Below are 17087 nucleotides of genomic sequence, written 5' to 3' on the forward strand. Positions count from 1 at the left end.
CAGTTGTACGTGTGATGGTATCCCTGGCAGATCGAGTGAATTAAAAAAAAATTGGATAATTAACTGCTTTATCTTCTTCCACAACAGTGTCGACGAACTTGTATGTGATTGCCTCGCTTGAATGTTCTTAAGTTCTTAGACGATTTGTTCTTGGCCACAAGAATAGCTCGTTCACTTAGCCAGTCGTGATTCTTATAATTGGTTTGAATATTGGGAAATACTTTTTCAACCAGTTCTTCTTTGGACGTCATTAAATTGCAGAATTTATAAGGCAATGAAATTCGTCCTGAGGTCAGATCAACCGGCACGTTTACGTTCCCTATCTCCAGAAATTGATGTGAGAATATCTCAGCTGATGGATCGTTTTTCAGTAGCAACATAACTACACGCATATTTATAGTTAATTTAAATGTCTTTACGTGGTGCCACAAAGTAGAGTATTTCAGGCAAGCATTTATTTCGTCTGCTGGTGTCGACCGAGGAATTACAAGTAATATTTGCCTGAAATCTACTGCAAGCAATATTATTGCGTTCCCAAATGGTCTGATTTTTCTACGCAAATCTTGCAATGATCGATCAAGAGCCTCGAGCGATTTTTTGTGGGGCATTGTGCATTCATCCCAAACAATAAGTTTGCATTTCTGGAATACTTTTCCCATGCTGGATGCTTTGGAAATGTTGCACGTGGGAGTTTCAATGAATTGCATGTTCAATGGCGATTTCAAAGCCGAAGTAGCAGTTCTTCCACCTGTTAGCAATGTCAGAGCAATTCCGGATGATGCAAGAGCTAACGTTAAGTCATTTCGGGATCGAAATGCTGCCAGAATCAATATAATTAGGAAGGTTTTACAGTTCCTCCTGGCGCATCTAAGAAGATTTCTCCAAGCCCGTTATTGACAGTTTGAATTATTTGATTGTTAATGCCTTTTCGCTCAAGCGTTAGCCTAGGAATATTTGATTAAACATACGACAATAGATCACCCGTGTTGTAATTTTGTTCACAACACAATTCTACATCAAACAAAGCAGCAGTAGATTGATTCGGTGATGGCATTTCCAATTGATTGAGAAATTTGTTCGCGATTTCTAAGCACACGTCTTTAATCATTATGAACGCTTTGTTGTAGATTTTTGCTGTAAAATCCATGTTCACATTTGAATTTGCCTTGCATATTCGACGGATAATATCTTCAGCCATGTGCAATTTATATTTCTCCCATAACTCTGTTGGAGATAACAGAGAGCCGGTGGTCAATATGATTGCAAACAATGCACGAATTTTATTTGGATGTGACGTGTTGGACGCGTCATTAATGCATACATCCCAGTGCCGGTCGTTCTCCAATAAATTCAGAGTTTGACATGCACTACGGGAAGTGCCATGTGTTACACCGTTGACAAATCTCAATTGCTGGAAAGACGTTGGACCGGGCACATTTACCAACAGAATGCGAAGAAAGAAGCATTCATCCTGATTAGGATGCACTGCGTACAGTCTACCCATCATAGTTTATTTGAGTAGACTTTCCTGTAGACATATATTATTAAATATGACCGAAAAAGTAAGATTAATAATTCTAACACGAATTTTCTCGATCTTTCTTATCTTTCTTTTCACTGTTGATGGTAAATGAAAAATCAATTCTCCAAAATTCATTTTTATTTCTAGTCTAATAGAAATAAAAATGAATTTTTATTTCTAGATTTATTTTTAAGACTAGAAATAAAAATGAATTTTGGAGAATTGATTTTTCATTAATCATTTTTTATTAATCTTACTTTTTCGGTCATATTTAATAATATATATATATATATATTTTTTTTTTTTTTGAGATATATACAAGAGTTGTTACATTCTTGTATAGCCACTAGTACACGTAGCGTTTCGGGCAAGTCCTTAATCCTATGGTCCCTGGAATACGATTCCCTGCCGCGAAGAATCGTTTTTTTCATCCAAGTACACATTTTACTGTTGAGTTAAACAGAGGCTACAGTTAAGGAATTGCGCCCAGTAAATCCTCCCCGGCCAGGATACGAACCCATGACATAGCGCTCGCGGAACGCCAGGCGAGTGTCTTACCACTACACCACGGAGACTGCATATATATATATATATATATATATATATATATATATATATATATATATATATATATATATATATATATATATATATATATATATATATATATATATATATATATATATATATATATATATATATATATATATATATATATATATATATATATATATATATATATATATATATATATATATATATATTTATATATATATATATATATATATATATATATATATATATATATATATATATTTCTATATATATATATATATATATATATATATTTATATATATATATATATATATATTTATATATATATATATATATATATATATATATATTTATATATATATATATATATATATATATATATATATATATATAAATATATATATATATATATATATATATATATATATATATATATATATATATATATATATATATATATATATATATATATGAATGAAAACTCACACCCCAGAAGTGACTCGAACCCATACTCCCAGAAGCAACGCAACTAGTAACTACAGGGCGCCTTAATCCGCTTGACCATCACGGCCGTCGTGATGTTTTCATTCGCATATAGTCCTGGGGACCATTCAGGCTTGTTCGCATATATATATATATATATATATATATATATATATATATATATATATATATATAGGCCCGATTACTTACTTACTAGGCCAGATTTGCCTAGTAAGCCAAGTTTCCCTGAATTAATATATTTTCTGAAATTTTTTTCTTATGAAATGATTAAGCTACCCATTTCATTATGTATGAGGTCAATTTTTTTTTATTGAAGTTAAAATTAACGTAGATATATGACCGAACCTAACCAACCCTACCAAACCTAACCTAACCTATCTTTACTAAGGCTACACGAAGGGATTCAGGACGTAGGCGTGTGCCTATTGCTGACATGGGTACTGCCAGGAGGAAGTCTCCTGCATGGGGGGCAGCACTGCTCTGAGGCGGGCTTTCTCCTTGTCTGATGTTGCGGCGCTGAGCATGGCATCAGCTACTTTTTCCACTAGTGGGTGGTCCCAGCCGGGCTGTTTGTGTTTTTTTTTGTTGGCTCTATAATGGTTGCTGGGGCTGCAAGAGCATCCCACTGGTTTGAACATTCAGTGTAAGCAGGATCGTGTATTCCTGCTGAATCTCTCAGGGTTGCAGGTAAGATATCTCTGACGAGGTCGTGCGATGCATGGGAAGAGGAAAGGAAGGCTGGTAGAGCAATTTGGGAGGCTGTGCGGACATCAAGGCCGCCGAGTCTTACAGGAAGGGTTGCTTGCTCCCACTGAGAGTCGTCCAATGGCAGGTTCAGGACTTTCACCAGCATGGACCTCAGAAGGGTGTCATACACATTTAACTTAGGGCTGCTGTAGGATGGAGAACATCTCAGAATGTAGGTCAACTTAGGGAGAGACAGGCATCTTGTGAGGAGAAAGAGAGCATCATGGGCATCAATCTTGTCAATCCTGTCCATCATTCTCTTTAGATCAGTGATTTTTGCATCCAAGACCTCCTCGATTGCTCGTGGGCCAATGGGGGCACCCAGGAGAGTGCAGTCCGGTGGCTCGACAACGAGAATGTCTGGAAGAAGTATGAACATCAGAAGTCCACCAGATAATAGGGTTAGGGAAGAGGACATTCTCTTGTTTGTGCCTGAAGAGGCAGAGAGCTTCTTCGAGCATTTTGAAAAAGTAGCAAGTGTTAAAGAGTGGCCATAGGAGGAATGGGCCCAGCTGGTCCAGCTAAGATTGACCGATGCTGCCAGAGAGGCATACACCCAATTGTCACTGGAAGAGTGCCATGATTATGCCACAGTGAAGAACAGCATATTGCGCTCATTTCAGTTGACCTCAGAAGCTTATAGGAAGCGCTTCAGAGAGATGATGAAAGTTGGAGCATGTACGTTTGCCGAGACAGCAAGGGATCTGGAAAGACGATATCAGAAATGGATTGAAGCTGACGGAGTTGGATCTTACACTGACCTGAAGCAATTGATGGTCATGGAAAAGTTCTTAGAAATGATGCATCCCGAGACAAAGTTCAAGATCCAAGAAGCAGGGATAAAGGAGTTGAGACATGCTGCAGATAGGGTGGCTATGATTACGGAAGCATACAAGAGATTTAAGGGAAAACAGAGTGAAGAATGAGGTGAGACGCAGCAACGGCAGACCCAGTGGAGTCTGGGGAGGAAGAAGTTTTGGGGGACAGACAAGCAGATCAGCTAATTTTAAGCCCCAGGAAGGAAAATTGCCGAGTCTGCCTGCTGGAGGTAAGCAGAAAAATAAAAATGTGCAGAGGAGACAAGAGTCCAATGAAGCTTCACAGAGTACGAGTAGTACGTCTGGCCCGAGGAACTCCAATATGAGTGGGCAGAGTCAGAGCCACTCAGGAGCGTATAGGAAAGATTTCTCCCAAATGAAGTGCTACAAGTGTAACAGATTAGGTCACATGATGCGACATTGTCGGCAGGGCAAGAGAGTCGTGACCCTGACCACGTGTGATCCCCCGGAAGAAGTACGTCGATGTACAACAAGACAAGCCACAGAAGGTAGATTTGATGAATGAGCATTATAGGCCGTTCATTAGCAAAGGATGGGTCGGTATAGAGGGTCAGCCTGAGGTGGAGGTTAGTATCCTCAGAGATACTAGAGCCAATCAGAGTTTGATTCTGAGAGGTCTAATCGGAAACAATCGACTGTTAGCTGGCAGTAGGAGGATAAAGGTACATGGGTTGTTGTCTAAGAGTGACATGCCCGTGTGTGCTGTCCAGTTGAAGTTAGATTATTTGTCGGCGGAGGTGATGTTGGGAGTGTTCGGTGAAGGTCCAGCTCAGAAAAAGGAAGATTTGAGGAAACAGGAAGTGAAGATGACCCTACCTGAACGGTTCAGCGTGAACCGAGCGGACCTGATTAGGGGACAGAAAGAGGGGTTTATAGATCTAATCAGGGAGGCGAAAGGGGGGAAACTCATGTCCGAAGTCCCCCGTGTATTACTACTTAGACAATGACGTACTAATGAGCAAGTGGCGACCCGACAAAGCCGACGCAGATAAGGTATGGTTAGAGAAGCACCAAGTGTTAGTGCCAAAGGAGTTCAGGATGACAGTGCTAGAACTAGCCCACTCCGTAGATATGGCAGGGCACTTAGGGGTGAAGAAGACCTTAAATAAGGTGCAGGTGCACTTCTATTGGCCGAACGTGTGGAAGGATGTAAAGAGGTATTATAGGACATGTTAGGCATGCCAATGTGCAGGTAAGCTGGCTCCAGCTATACCGAAGGCACCTTTAAAGCCCATACCGCCGTTTGGTGAGCCTTTTGAGAGGGTCTTGATAGACTGTGTAGGTCCGTTGCCAAGAACCAGAAAAGGCTACGAGTATTTATTGACCATAATGTGCACAGCCATCCGTTTCCCCGATGCGATCCCCCTGAGAAGAGTGACGTCACGAGCCGTTCTGAATAGACTACAGAACTACATTGCGTGGTTAGGCATGCCCAAGGTAATCCAGACGGACCAGTGGAGCGTCTTCCAGTAGAAGTTGTTTAGGGAAACTGTGAAAGGATGGAGGGTAGAGCAAGTGCGCTCGTCACCGCATCACCCTTAGTCGCAGGGAGCGTTGGAGCATTTCCATGGAACGCTAAAGAGCTTGTTGAGGGTATACTGCGCTGAAGAAGGGAGTAAGTGAGACGTGGCATTACCATCCGTGTTGTTTGCCATCAGGGATGCGGTAGTGGAATCACTGGGATTCACCCCATTTCATTTGGTGTACGGACACTCAGTGAGGAGCCCAATGGGTGCACTGAAGGAGCAGCTCACCAAAGATAGGCAGAAGGTGGATGTGGGACAATATGAGAAGACTTTTAGAGAGTGACTCTCTAGGGCCAGAGATTTGGCCAAGGAAAATCTGACAACGTCCAAAGAGGAGATGGTCAGATATCACGACAGGAAGGCAAAGGATAGGAGATTTCATAAAGGAGATCAGGTGTTAGTCCTCCTGCCGGCGAAAGGAAGTATATACGAGTTGAGATTTTGTGAAAGCAAAATTGTATACCATCCAGAAGGCGCTAGGGGATGTGAATTATGGACATATGCCAGATCGTCCGAGGAAGTCACAGGTTTGCCACGTGAACATGATAAAGAAGTACTATGACAGAGATAACCTCTAGGCGAAGATGAACAGATGGAAACCCCATCGCAAACGACTGTGCTTTGTGTGGAAGACGGCAAAGGAATAGAGGAGGATAACGGTAAGTTAGAGAGGGCCGATGGCGCGAAGATATCGAATACGGAAAGCCTGGCCAAGATTAGTGAGCATCTGGGTCATTTGGAGGATGACCAATGCCAGGAACTAGTGGAGATCCTCCGGAGGAATAAGTCGTTATTCACGGACGTGCCTAGAAAACACCGCGGAACGGTGCATGAAATAAATGTAGGGAGTGCTGACCCCATCAAGCAGCACCCTTACAGAGTTAACCCGGAGAAAGCAGCGGCGATGAGAGCAGAAGTAAAGTATTTGCTAGATAACGACTAGGCAGAGGTTAGCGACAGTGACTGGGGTTCACCGTGTCTCCTCGTAAAGAAGAGTGATGGTACGTACTGGTTTTGCACCGATTACAGGAAAGTGAATGCAGTCACAGTCGCTGACTCGTTCCTGATACCACTCATAGATGATTGCCTAGATCGGATTGGGAGTGCGCGGTATGTCTCAAAAATAGACCTGCTGAAGTGATACTACCAGATTTCCCTGTCCTAGAAAGTCAAGAGGGTTTCAGCGTTCGCGACACCCGACGGCTTGTACCAGTATAAAGTGGTATCGTTCGGAATGAAGAATAGTGGCTGTGGTTTCCAACGAGTAATGAATTAGGTATTACAAAGGATGTGCAGTGTACATCGATGATATCATAGTGATCACTGATTCCTGGAAGGATCACGTGGATTGACCTTTAAATTTGTTCGATCGATTGGAGAAGGCCAACATGACGATCAACTTAGCAAAAAGAGAGTTTGGAAGAGCCCACCTGGAGTACCTTGGATATATAGTAGGGCAAGGTGAGGTTGCTCCGGTAAGAACAAAGGTAGAGGCCATAGACAACTTCCCGGTACCCAGGAGTAAGAAAGAATTGTTGAGATACCTTGTGCAAAAATTTCTCCACTGTAGCCGCTCCTATGACGAGTTTGCTATCAAAGAGCATGAAGTGAGAGTGGAATGGAACAGCACAAGAAGCGTTTGAAAAGACCAAAAGACTTTTGACTGAGGCGCCTGTACTAGTGTCGCCAAATTTTGGAGTGCCGTTTACGTTATTTGTAGATGCCAGTGATATAGGGGCTGGAGCTGTATTGACGCAGCAAAGTGATGGAATTTATTGCCCCGTGTCCTTTTTCTCGAAGAAGTTCGTTAAGCACCAGAGGTCGTACGGTATGGTCGAGAAAGAGACCTTGGCACTGGTGATAGCACTGAAACATTTTGAAGAGACCCAGTGACGGTGTATACAGACCATAATTCCCTAATTTTCCTGAGAAAAGTGAAGCATGCGAACCAGAGGTTAACCAGGTGGTTTTTATTGCTCCTAGAGTATGACCTGATGATAAAGCACATAAGAGGACGAGACAATGTAGTGGCTGATGCGTTATCTCGAGCCTAGCCACTGGAATAATTTTCAAAAACAAGGGGGAGGGAGTGTTATGATCCTAGGTAGCCGAAAAACGAGTCTCCCCTTTGAGAATTATTCTATTAGGCCTGACTAGGAGATCAAAGAAATATAGACATGAAGGTTCATATGTAAAATAATTGGTTGGATTTAATAGATAATTTAAGAATGTGGACAGTGAACAAGAAAATAAGTAAACGACTTGATATAAGATGTGGCGAGTTTGCTGGAGGCGTTAGGCTCGCTTGAGAGGAGCTTGAGCTCACTTGAGCTGAAGAAATCGTGAGGGGGAGAGCGTGCTCCGTTTGACCCCTTGTTAGAGAGGAACCCCCTGTTTGATATACCTTCAAGAGGAAGGAAGTGGACAGACGTCTCGACTGAGGAATAAGTTCGGAGGCATGTCAGTTCAAGTCAGGAACTGCAGAAGGTGTTGAGGGAGCAGTTAAAGCAGTTCTGGGAGTAGCCTGAGGCGCCCTAAGTGTCGCCGCCCCATCGAGGAGCGCCCTGCAGGAGACCTTTTTGTGGTAAGCATAATTTTAACCAGTTTACAGTGATTGCCTATAGTTGATAGTGTGCCCAGCGGTCGTAACGAATGTTTATTGATACATTAGGCATATGTTATTAAGGCAGAAGGCCTAAAATAAGATATTAAAGATGGAAGAACATCCTGGAGGGTGGAGCGATGTTTGTCCACTCCGACCGCTGGAGGGCAACTGAGAAGGACAGCTGCCTCGAGGGCCGCTGGGCCGGGCGGAGGATGGACCAGCCCAAACGTCAGTCCACACTCACAGCATGAAGAGAGCAGAGAGATGTTGGGTGTAAACATATTGTGTGGTTTATTTCGTTTATGTGTTCATAGGGAAACATTTTTATTGGTGTGTCAATGGGTTGCAGGTTTGTCTAGGGAAGAAGTTGCTGAGAACGTCGAAGCCAGCACAGAGGGAGTAGTTGATGAGACTCCAAGATTGTGGAAGGTACTAAGCTCTGTGGGAGAGCAGGCATATAGTGAGGAAAAGAACCTCAAGCTGTGAGAAGAGGAGTAGTAGAATGAAGTTTCACACGCTTTTGTGACACCAATGGTGAAGCACCATTGCTGCTCAAGGAAGACTTCATGGTGTAGCGGAGGATCCTGGAAGATAAACCCGGAAGAACCTGATGATGTCAGGGTAGTGAACTTCCAGATGTGGACGAGAAGTTCTAGTTGACTAATTGTAGGGAGTTGGTAGAGTGTTTGGTTGTCATTAGCGTGCAAGACGCAGTGAAAGGTGTATGATTGATTACTATTTTTGTTCCAAGAAGTACTTTTACTTAAATATAGAGTTATGACCGCAGGCTGGGTTACCTGCATTGACATACATGTGTTCTAGGACTGATATGGTGATTGACTGATCATTGTTGTTTATCAGGGAATATTTATGTTGATGTTTATAAAATTATAGCCATAGGCTGAAATGCCTGCAGATATTTATATGTTCCAGAGTTGGTAGCGCCATATCATATTGTACTGCATGAATTACCCACTTGGTGAGGCTGATAGTGCAACATTATCTTATAAGACTTGACCTACTTGATGAGGTTGGTATTATTAGGTGGTGAGTCAGGAGTTAGGATACCACATGATAAGCAGATAATAGAGTCCTGATGGTATTGGAGTGCAACTTAACTACAATAGTGTAGAGTGTTGGAGATATATATTATTATACGTGTATATGTATTGTCCATGTGCCTTGTCCAGTAAATGTATTCAAATTTGCTGGTGTTTGCCCTTGTCCATCAGAATCTGCCACCGAATCTCACTATGCTGGAGTTCTGTAAGTTGCAGAGGGAGGATCCCTCATTAACACCATTATTCTTCCAGGCCGAGACTCAATCTGATAGTATTCCTGGGTTCTTTATAGAGAATCAATTGCTCTACCGCAGGTACCGACCCAGTAAACTAACAGAAGATGACGATTGGGCTAATGTCGACCAACTAGTAGTTCCCACCAGCCTACGGCCCGATATTCTACACCTGGCCCATGGAGCGCTTTCTCACTATGGTTTTAATAAAACCTATCACGCCATCAGACAAGACTATTACTGGCCAGGTATGATTCAGGATGTAAAAACTTATGTACAACAGTGTCATACATGTCAGATGGCAGGAAAACCCACCATCTCTTTTCCCAAGGCTCCCTTGATTCCTATCCCGGTGCCTTTGGACCTCTTTCGCAGACTCATCATAGACTGTGTTGGACCTTTACCCGGGACCAGTTCTGTCAACGCTTATATACTAACCATCCTGTGTCCAAATACCAGATTCCCCATAGCAGTTCCTGTAAAGAACATTACGGCTGTTACTGTGGTGAAGCAACTGTTGAAGATCTTTACACAATATGGTTTTCCTCGGGAGATTCGAAGTGACTGTGACACCAACTTCACCAGTGATCTCTTCAAGAAGACACTGGAAGAATTCAACATCACTCAGGTATTGTCCAGCCCCTATCATCCCGCTTCACAGGGTTGTCTTGAACGTAGTCACCAAACTATAAAATCACTCCTTAAGAAATTTTGCAATGAAACTATGAAAGACTGGGATAAACAACTTGACATCATCATGTGCATTTTCAGAAGTCTCCCAAATGAGTCTCTAGGAGTGTCTCCTTATGAGATGCTCTACGGACGTAAGTGCCGTACTTCTCTTAAAGCTTTTAAAGACTCTACGTAATGCCACCTTCAGTCACCCTCAGTATGTGCCCCAGTTTCTTCAAAACTTAAAGCACATTCTAGAGCGAGTTCATAAATTTACCAACGATAATTTATTAAAAGCTCAAGATAGAATGAAGACTCATTTTGACAAACATAGTAAAATTAGGAAATTTAAAGCAGGAGACATCGTTTTAGCATATTTTCCGATCACAGGTTCTCCATTGCAAAATAAGTTTTCAGAACCTTACCGCATCAAGGAGTGCAGAAACAACCACAACTACGTTCTTGAGACTCCAGATAGGCGGCTGAGGACCCAGTTGTGCCAGGTCAATCTTTTGAAGAAGTATAAAGGTACACCCTCCACTGTATTAGTATCTCTCTCCACTTTTCAAGATCCATACCTCCACAGTGAGACCTTCCCTACTTCTCCTGGAAGCACTAACTCTGAGTTAGTACCTTCCAACTCGGAAATTCTTACAGATCTTCCTAAATATTTGAAGGATTGTAACAGTGCTTCTCTCATCAGAGTATTCCAAGAACATCAGAAGTTGTTCAGTGATGATCCCCAGGAATGTAATGTGGTTCAACACGACATCCAGCTACTTTCGTGATACCTGGCCGATTCGTCAACCCTTCTACCGCATCAGCCCGTACAAAAAGGAAGTTATGCGTGCTGAGGTACAGTACCTCCTGGATCATGGGCTGGCCACCCCTTGTGAGTCCCCTTGGGCCTCACCCTGCATCTTGGTGCCGAAACCTCACGGTAAAGTACGATTATGTGCAGACTATAGGAAAATGAACCTCGTGACCATCAAGGATGCTGACCCTTTACCTCGTATAGATGATATCTTTGACGCCGTAGGTAATGCTACTTATCTCTCCCAGATTGACTTGTTAAAGGGCTACTATCAGATTAGTCTCACAGAGCGGGCTAAGGAAATATCTGCCTTCACCACTCCTTTTGGCCTGTACAGATATGAACGCCTTCCTTTTGGACTGTGTAATGCCCCGGCCACCTTCCAGCGAGCTGTCAACTGCGTCATCCATGGCCTAGATCACACCTACACCTACTTGGATGACATCGTTGTGGCAACTGACACCTGGAACGAACATCTGCTCCAGCTGCAACGATTGTTCTCCAAGATCCTGACAGCCGGCCTTACCATCAACTTGGGCAAGTCCGCCTTTGCTAAAGGTAATGTGCGTTATCTTGGTCATGTGATAGGAAATGGCAGCCTAACTCCTTTAGACATTCATACTCAAGCCATTCAGCATTACCCACAACCTACAACCAGGAAGCAGCTCCTGTGCTTCCTTGGCCTTGCATCTTACTATCGTAGGTTTGTAAAAAGTTTCAGTACGGTAGCGACACCACTGATTAATCAGACCAGCCCCAAGCAATGGTATCATTGGACCTTCAACAGACCGTTGCCTTTGAACAACTAAAGTCTCTGCTATGTTCTAATCCCATTCTCGCCTCTCCAGATATTACGAAGCCCTTCATCATCAATGTCGACGCAAGTAGCACCCGCATCGGAGACGTTCTAATGCAACAGCGTGGCGAAGAGGTTCTTCCTCTCAGCTACAAATTGAAGCCTCATCAGAGGAACTATAGCACCATAGAAAAAGAACTCCACTCCATCGTCCTGAACCTTCAACATTTCGAACCTTACCTACAAGGTAATCGGTCCATTACCATCTATTCAGACCACAATCCCTTACGATTTCTGCAACAAGCTCAATTCAGCAATCAACGTCTTCTACGCTGGGCTCTGTACCTACAGAACTTTAACCTGGAGATATTCTTCATTAAGGGCTCGGATAACACCATAGCTGACGCCCTCTCCGGAGTCTACGAGGTAGAGGCAGCTACTCCTACCACTCTACTGTCTAATGAAGTAACTTAACCCATAAGAGCAGGCTTCGGGGGAGAGCTGTGACAGTAATCTCTTTCAAGAGAGATTTAGCCTGCTCCTTCCTACATCACGTTACTTCTATACTTCTGCAACACCATGATACCACATTCAAGAATAGCATGTAAGTGGAATAACAGACTTCTCTACAGGGGGTACAATACCTACTCTCATTCTCCTCACCCCCCTCCCTTACTGTCAGCGCACCACCTCGTCGATCACCAAACGACCACTTCAAACCAACACTCTCCCCATTAGTGAATCAGCGACTTCACGTGACTCCAGCGCCAACTGCATCATCTATATTTAATCTCGCACGAGCAGTTGGCCTCAGAATATTCTTGTGCTCTCGAGCTGACGCTTCTATCTAAGCCTACGTCCTGTATATTAGTAGAGGTTTCAGCCAGCCCACTATTCTCAGCACCTTTAATTTTTGTCTTGCTTATTGTAGACTAAAGTAATTATTTTATTTTATATTATGTTTTGTCTTTGTATATATTTTGATCCGCACTGTACATAGCCAAGGGATTATCTTTATTTTGTTTATATTTGTTTAAAGTTAATCAATTATAAGATTTGTTTTGCGTGTTTTTCCCTACCCTTTACCACAGGAGACAACCGCCAAGCAGTCAACATTTTGTTTCTCTTTTTTTTAATGCGATTGGCATTTACACCAGCCAAAGAGAAGACTGCCTTAACACCTACATTTCTCGTCACATTAAATATATATATATATATATATATATATATATATATATATATATATATATATATATATATATATATATATATATATAAATATATATATATATAAATATATATATATATAAATATATATATATATAAATATATATATAAATATATATATATATAAATATATATATATAAATACATATATATAACTATATATATATAACTATATATATATAACTATATATATATAAATATATATATATATAACTATGCGGAAAATCCACAAAGAAATATGAAATGAGGTGAACGTTTCGGCTTTGTTAAAGCCTTTGTCAACACCAGACTGACTAAGGAGAAGGGAGAAGGGGGGAAGATATATAGGCCGACACCTTCTCCCTTCTCCTTAGTCAGTCTGGTGTTGACAAAGGCTTTAACAAAGCCGAAACGTTCACCTCATTTCATATTTCTCTGTGGATTTTCCGCATAAAATGATCAGTGTTTTGTGATCGTCAATTGCATATATAACTATATATATATATATATATATATATATATATATATATATATATATATATATATATATATATATATATATATATATATATATATATATATATATATATATATATATATATATATATATATATATATATAAATATATATATATAAATATATATATATAAATATATATATATATATATATATATATATATATATATATATATATATAAATATATATATATAAATATATATATATATAAATATATATATATAAATATATATATATATATAAATAAATATAACAATTAGGAAAACAATGCTGGCATAGAACCCTTGACTGTTCGAGAATCTGAGGTGTACAAAGCAGCCATGTCTTTCCCAACAGGTTCAGCAGGGGGCTTTACAGGCCTAAGACCCCAGCACATCAAACAAATGCTGAACCCGGTGCTTGGAGATGCTGCAAAGGACCTTCTAGTGGAACTTACCAGATTCTCCAACATGTGTTTGGCTGGCGGCATCCCTGAGGACATCAGGCCTGTCTTTTATGGAGCAGCACTCTGTGCTCTAAAGAAGAAGGATAGGGGTATCAGGCCCATTGCCGTTGGCAACACCCTCCGACGCCTTGTAGCTAAGGCTGCAGTGAGATCTATCAGCCAGGAAGCAGCCACCTTGCTGAAACCTCATCAGCTCGGGTTTGGGATTCCCCTAGGTTGTGAAGCTGCAGCACATGCAGCGCGGGCTTACATTGTTGATCTCCCGGACCAGAAGGCACTAGTAAAGCTTGACTTCAAAAATGCCTTCAATCAAGTCAGACGAGATGCTGTCCTCAGGGCTGTACACAACCATTTCCGTCCCCTTTACCCATTCATCCGATCGTGCTACAGTGGGGACTCTAAGCTTCTTTTTGGGGAGCATGAAATAAACTCCTGTGAAGGTGTCCAACAAGGTGACCCCTTAGCCCCCCTCCTTTTCTGTCTAGCTATCAAAGAGGTCACTGATAGTCTGACAAGCGAGCTAAACATCTGGTACCTGGATGATGGCACTCTAGCTGGAACTCCGGAAACCATTTTGGGGGATATAAGGAAAATCCAGGAGCAGGGAGCAGCCTTAGGCCTCATTCTCAATGCATCCAAATGTGAAATAATCTCCCGCAACCCAGACATCACTGGGCAAATACAAAATGCTCTTCCAGACATTCTCGTTGTCGAGCCACCGGACTGCACTCTCCTGGGTGCCCCCATTGGCCCACGAGCAATCGAGGAGGTCCTGGCTGCAAAAATCACTGACCTAAAGAGAATGCAGGACAGGATTGACAAGATCGATGCCCATGATGCTCTCTTTCTCCTTACAAGATGCCTGTCTCTCCCTAAGTTGACCTACTTTCTGAGATGTTCTCCATCCTACAGCAGCCCTAAGTTAAATGTGTATGACACCCTTCTGAGGTCCATGCTGGTGAAAGTCCTGAACCTGCCATTGGACGACTCTCAGTGGGAGCAAGCAACCCTTCCTGTAAGACTCGGCGGCCTTGGTGTCCGCACAGCCTCCCAAATTGCTCTACCAGCCTTCCTTTCCTCCTCTCATGCATCGCACGACCTCGTCAGAGATATTTTACCTGCAACCCTGAGAGATTCAGCAGGAATACACGATCCTGCTTTCACTGAATGTTCAAATCAGTGGAATGTTCTTGCAGCCCCAGCAACCATTATAGAGCCAACAAAACAACACAAACAGTCCGGCTGGGACCACCCTCTAGTGGAAAAAGTAGCTGATGCCATGCTAAGCGTCGCAACATCAGACAAGGAGAAAGCCCGCCTCAGAGCAGTGCGTGCCCCCCATGCAGGAGACTTCCTCCTGGCAGTACCCATGTCTGCAATGGGCACGCGCCTAGATCCAGAATCCCTTCGTGTAGCAGTGGCCCTCCGCCTTGGTGCCCCAATTCACACTGAATACAAGTGTATTTGCAACAGGGTGGAAGCAGACCAATACGGACTGCATGGGTTGCATTGCGGAAGCACAAAGGGCTGGCATGCAAGACACAACGAGGTCAATGACATCATCAAGAGAAGCCTCGTCTCAGCTGGGTGCCCAGCGGAGAGAGAACCTCGCATCCTAGGGGTCCAAAACCCGGATTTCCCAGCACTTCGCCCTGATGGCATCACCATATACTCATGGAAGGTGGGTAGACAGTTGGTGTGGGACTACACATGTGTATCCACCTTGGCTGACACCTATGTACACTTCGGAGCTGATCAAGCAGGTGGGGCGGCCAACCACAGGGAAACAGCTAAATCACTCAAGTACAGGCGACTGGAAGGTCAATACCTCTTTGTTCCCATAGCGTCTGAGACGCATGGCCCCTGGGGCAAGAATGCCTTGGGATTTCTCAAGGAATTGGGGTCCAAGCTCATTGACGTCACCAGAGACCCAAGGGCTTCCAGTTTTTTATTTCAGCGTCTCAGTGTGGCGATCCAGAGGGGAAATGCTTGCTGCGTCCTCGGTTCCTGTCCAGAAGCGGAGGAGCTTCAAGAGATCCATAACCTTTAGGCATTTGTCTTGTATGTTTTGTAACCTTTAAATACACAATAAAGGAAAAAAAAAAAAAAAAAAAAAAAAAAAAGGGAAGGGGGTGGTAGGAGAAAAGCACACAGAAACTGTATTGGAGGGGTCCCACATTCCCTCCAATGCGTTATGTGTGGTTTCCTCCGAGGCTATGGGTCCCCCTTCTTCCAGCCAGAGGTGGTACTAAATAAATATATATAAATAAATATATATAAATAAATATATATAAATAAATATATATAAATATATATATATATAAATATATATATATATAAATATATATATATATATAAATATATATATATATAAATATATATATATATAAATATATATATATATAAATATATATATATATATATATATATATATATATATATATATATATATATATATATATATATGTCGTACCTAGTAGCCAGAACGCACTTCTCGGCCTACTATTCAAGGCCCGATTTGCCTAATAAGCCAAGTTTTCCTGAATTAATATATTTTATCAAATTTTTTTCTTATGAAATGATAAAGCTACCCATTTCATTATGTATGAGGTCAATTTTTTGTTATTGGAGTTAAAATTAACGTAGATATATGACCGAACCTAACCAACCCTACCTAACCTAACCTAACCTATCTTTATAGGTTAGGTTAGGTTAGGTAGCCAAAAATGTTAGGTTAGGTTAGGTTAGTTAGGTTAGGTAGTCGAAAAACAATTACTTCATGAAAACTTGGCTTATTAGGCAAATCGGGCCTTGAATAGTAGGCTGAGAAGTGCGTTCTGGCTACTAGGTACGACATATATATATATATATATATATATATATATATATATATATATATATATATATATATATATATATATATATATATATATATTTATATATATATATTTATATATATATATATTTATATATATATATTTATATATATATATTTATTTATATATATTGATTTATATATATTTATTTATATATATGTATTTATA

General features: G+C 41.4%; 1 protein-coding gene across 1 annotated transcript; it reads left to right on the forward strand.

Moving 5' to 3' along the window:
- The first annotated feature begins 5122 nt into the window (after window positions 1–5122).
- LOC138359455 (uncharacterized) lies at window positions 5123–12349 on the forward strand. The gene is made up of 7 exons (XM_069318633.1): window positions 5123–5339; window positions 6273–6353; window positions 8649–8781; window positions 10053–10221; window positions 10484–11015; window positions 11227–11442; window positions 11928–12349. The coding sequence occupies exons 1-7, from the start codon at window positions 5123–5125 to the stop codon at window positions 12347–12349; spliced, it is 1770 nt and encodes a 589-aa protein (XP_069174734.1).
- The last annotated feature ends 4738 nt before the right edge of the window (window positions 12350–17087 follow it).

Source organism: Procambarus clarkii, chromosome 8, assembly GCF_040958095.1.
Source record: "Procambarus clarkii isolate CNS0578487 chromosome 8, FALCON_Pclarkii_2.0, whole genome shotgun sequence".
Taxonomy (NCBI): Eukaryota; Metazoa; Arthropoda; class Malacostraca; order Decapoda; family Cambaridae; genus Procambarus; species Procambarus clarkii.

Excerpts from the sequence above, each read along its gene's own strand:
- LOC138359455 (XM_069318633.1), top strand. The coding sequence starts at position 5,123 with ATGAGCAAGTGGCGACCCGACAAAGCCGACGCAGATAAGGTATGGTTA. Across the intron at positions 5,340-6,272 it reads AAAGAGGTATTATAGGACAT|GCGAAGATGAACAGATGGAA; the intron begins GTTAGGCATGCC and ends GATAACCTCTAG. Across the intron at positions 6,354-8,648 it reads AGGAATAGAGGAGGATAACG|GTTTGTCTAGGGAAGAAGTT; the intron begins GTAAGTTAGAGA and ends AATGGGTTGCAG.